General features: G+C 44.6%; 1 protein-coding gene across 3 annotated transcripts in view; it reads right to left on the bottom strand.

The window, feature by feature from the left end:
• Positions 1-1868: 1868 nt before the first annotated feature.
• Positions 1869-4332, bottom strand: part of IGF2BP1 (insulin like growth factor 2 mRNA binding protein 1) — a 52115-nt gene continuing 49651 nt past the window's right edge. For 2 of the 3 annotated variants that reach the window (XM_012802946.1, XM_012802947.1), the window contains one exon: positions 3585-3677. In XM_012802946.1, coding sequence (XP_012658400.1) covers positions 3585-3677 — 93 coding nt within the window. Of the gene's footprint in view, positions 3678-4332 lie in introns of all 3 variants that reach the window. The other variant, XM_003786474.2, reaches the window with a different exon arrangement.

The raw sequence follows: 4332 nt of genomic DNA, 5'->3' as shown, positions 1-4332 counted from the left end.
GCTGAGTGTCCACAACACAAACTGCAAAAGGCAACCAGACCCAAGAGGGGATTAAAGCCATCGGGTGTAACTGGCAGATGCAGCTTCAAAGTAAGTCAGTGAATCAAACCATTTTGGTTTTCTCTGTATTTCAAACAATTTAAAAATATATCTTAAAGAGATGGTCCTTTCTTAAAAATATATATGCAGCACACACACACACATATATATCTTAGAGCACGGAAGCATTCTTTTAAGTCACTTTTCTCAAATCATCCAAATCTCCCAAGTGCTTTTCACAATAGCTTGTTATCTCACCAAGGATGGGGAAATGGAGGTGCTAAGCAGGAGGGTAAGGTGTTGCTCTAAGACCCTATGGGGCAAAGGAAGACCCCACCAAGGCAGACCCTTCCTCCTGCTGAACCTTAATCACCAAACCGTACTCCTTTTGCTTTCTGGTAGTAGAACGTCCACGATTTTCCTGCTGGGCAAAGATCAGTGATGGTGGAGCCTTGCCTAATCCAAGCAAGTGAAGTTTTCTAGCTCCTTGCCCTACACTTTCTGGTCTCTTCTGTGCTGAATCAGCCAAAGGAAAAGGACTTGGGCTTTAGGTGTGAAGGAAGCAGGTCCCCAAGGAAACTGAACACTACAACAATCACATTTCAGGTACTGTGGGATTTTTTTTTCTTTCTGATGATAGTTTGAACCAGATATCAAAGCTTGCTTGCTGCTGAAAATTCTCTTTTAATCACTAAATGGCCGATGTCTGAACGTTATCTGCTTCATCTTGGGATAAAGCATATAGAGCCAGAGATGGAATGTTGGGAGACCCTTTTTGTGGTTGTGACAGGTTGGGGAGGCTTATTTCTACTGGCCTGATAGGATCCCTAAATGCTTTCCTGTGTCTCCTCTTTTTGGGCCAGTTAGTTCTGGGGGGCTGCAAAGAAACATTGGAGGGAGAAAGTGATGAGACCATAACAAGGCAAGAACCTGTCCCAGTCATGTCCCTATATCCCCTGCCCCTCCTTGCCACCCACCGGCACCCTAAATCAAGAATTCCCTAAGTTTGGGTCCACTTTTAAAAATCAATCAATCTAAAGAAGACAGGGAGACAGGGCAGTTATTTGAGTGTCTGTTTGCCCCTTGGCCTATGGATATAGACTAAGAAGAATAGCAAGATGGGATGGAAGTGAAACATGGTAATAAAAAACAAAAAGCATTGCTATGACAAACCAGGTGGACCTCTCTAAGGGTGAGAGGGTGGCCTTGTCTTTCTTCCATGAACAGAATCTTGGCTCCCATATTTTTAGACGGAGAAATATAGATTTTTTTTAAAAGGGGTATATTTCCTAGTTATTTCTCTCCTCGATAAAACGGAGGCAATATTTTAAAATATCTCAATAGCACCACTGGTGGGAAAAACCAGCAGGGATACTGTTTAACTAAAGGAGAAAAGAGGGGAGTCCAAGGGCCAGCTGGTTGTTGAATGTTGTTGTTCTGCCAGGGAGGGCCCCCAGCACCACTAGGCCTTTTGATCATATCCCATAGGATATTCTAGTAGGGGCCAGCAGCTTAGGGCTCTAGAGATCAGAGCCAGGGGAGGTTCTGGGCTCTACCCCTGTGGGGTCTCTGAGACCTAGGCCTTCCCTCTCAGCTCCAGCCTCCTCCCAAGGGGCCAGTCCCCACTGCCTTTCCCACCAGGGCTGTTCTCCAGAGAGATTTCCTAAAGGGTTACTGGCTCATGTTGTAAGAAATTATGAAACATAACTTTCTCATTTTTTTCTTTTCATTAAAAAAATAAAATATTCAAGACTATCAGCTTCTCTTTTGCTTTGCTTTTTCTTTTTTATATAAAATATCAGCAAGCCGCAAAAAGAAAAAAAAAAAGTCAAAAAAAATTTTTTTTCCAAAAAATGGGGTTGGGGGAACAAAAAGGAAAATAATTGCTGAGGTAACTTCATACCTTGAGGTAGTTTACTTCGCACACAGCATTGCCTGACTCCGCCCACATGTCGTGGTTGTCTTGTTGTTGTTGTTGTTATAATGTTGGAAGGAGGGGAACTCCACACATGGGCTTTTCCATGTATAGAGAGAAGCCTTCCTTCCCAGCACACTTGCTAGTATTGTCCAGGGAAGCTAAAGTGCATTACCTGGCTAATATGCATTGTCAGTCAGTATATCAGGAGGGGAGGCCTTACTTCATTTAACTGATGGCTGCTGTCCTCCACAAGGGCTAAACTTCCACCAGATCTTATTGAGCCTGGTTAATTACCGACTTAAGTTTATTTACCCCTTTGTAGATAATGCTGCTGCTGTTCTAAATTTTGTTTTTAGACATATTTTGTATCATGCCAATAAATGAATCATGGAGGCAGAAGCCATCAGTTAAATATTTCTCTAAAATATAAAAACAGAAGCAAGTACTCTCCAATGTACTGAATTTGCCAGATGATGGACTTTAGCTTTAAGGGGAGCTCAGGGTTGGGTTCTAAGTCCCACCACCACCAAGGAAACAGTGCCGCAGCTGAGTGCCCGACAAGCCCTGCCTCTGGGAACCAGCCCTTGTAGGAGCAAATGGGCTGGGATGAGGGCACCATGGCAGCCATTGGGGCCACTCAAGTCCTCCATGGAACTGAGACTTTATCAAGGGGAGTCGGCATCCCCTTCCCAGTGCTCATATCCAATCATTAAAATAGACTTTTAAAAAATACAAAATTCGCCTGAGAATGATGGGAATCAGGGACAGTGGTCAGCCCCTACCCTGTGAGCAATCAACACCACCTACATGCACCTGGACATGGCATGGACCCTACATGGGCAGAGATGTGAATGTGGTGGGGAAGCCCCAGCAGAGTGGGGGAATTTCACTTGTGCCAATTTTTCAAGCCAGTGATCCGAACTAATCAGCCACCAGGGCACTCCTTTTAAACGTGGATTATAATATATTTTAAATATCATTTCTTCCCCTTCTTTATTCTTTACTGTACCTCCTGATAGGTTAGAGAATGGTTGGAATTAAACAACAGATACAGATGGGTCTTCTCCCTTGAGTCAATATTTTAAGCAAAACAATGCATTAGTTCCCATTTCTTTCTGGTAACAGTAAAGATAAAACAATGTAGGAAGAGGTGGTGTCAGCACATGAGAATGGAGGTATTTTAATTAGTTAATCAAATAGAGGAAAAAAGGCTGGGAAGATTTTAGGGTCGAAAAAGAAACAATCCTTTGAGGCTGATAAAAACATTCTTCTATATCTGTTAAAAACCTGAAGGAAATCTTATTTCTCTTCCCACTAGAGTCTCACCCTATTTATTGGTGGGGCCTGGGGAACCTCCTTGAACAATCCACGTTTAAAAAGCACCCTGAGCTAGAATTTCAGTGGTGACACCCTGGAGGGGTGGGCAGTGTTGGGCCAATTGGTTGGGTGTTTGGGATGCAGAGATCAGGGTTCCTCACTGGAACAGCTTTCTCAAACAAGTGGGCAAACCTGATCTACAGCCCAGCCCTGGTGTCCTAGATTCCCACTCATTCTCAGGCCTGCCGAAGAGAGCACACTCTCTGTTTCTGCCCGTTGTCCTGGACATGATGGGATGGAATGGGGCAGGTCACTTCCTCCGTGCCTGGGCCTGGTTACTCTGTCCCTTCTGGTGCTGCTGCTTCACCTGGGCTAGGATGTCTCGGATCTTTCGCTGAGCCATCTGCAGCAAAACAGGTAAGAGGGAGAATGTGAGGACTGCTAAGGAGACAGCCTTCCGCGAGGAGAGGGCGTGGGAATCCAGGCACTGGGAACAACAGACCAGTTCACATGGGACTGAGAAGAAAGGGGAAAAGTGAGGGTGAAAACAACCTTAAGTTTCTTTGCCTCCAGCAGAGCTGGCGTATTCACTGGATAATAAGGCTGAGGGTTAGGGGCCAGGGTGGCAGAGGTTAGAGGGACAGTAGCATAAAATGTAACCAATGTTACTAAACACAAAACAGAACACCTCAAGTTTCTATACTATAGAATATTACACCTTGTACATGGCCATAAATGAGGAGAGGTCATTGTATATCCACTATACGCAGTCCTCAAGTTACAAACATCGGCCTTGGCTGAAAATGATGGCTCACACCTGTAATCCTGACACTCTGGTAGGCCAAAGTAGGGGGATTGCTTAAGCTCAGGAGTTTGAGGTCAGCCTGAGCAAGAGTGAGACCCCATGTCTATTAAAATAAGAGAAAAACAAGCCAGGCATTGTGGTGGGCACCTGTACTCCCAGCTACTTAGGAGACTGAGACAGGAGTCTCAGTGAGCTATGACACCACTGCACCTACCCAGAGTGACAGAGTCCCTGTCTCAAAAAACAAAACAAA

This window comes from Otolemur garnettii, unplaced genomic scaffold (assembly GCF_000181295.1).
Source record: "Otolemur garnettii isolate 467f Iridium unplaced genomic scaffold, OtoGar3 scaffold00018, whole genome shotgun sequence".
In the NCBI taxonomy this organism is placed as follows: Eukaryota; Metazoa; Chordata; class Mammalia; order Primates; family Galagidae; genus Otolemur; species Otolemur garnettii.
The sequence above is the reverse complement of the archived record's forward strand: the minus strand, read 5'-3'. Positions and strand labels throughout refer to the sequence as shown.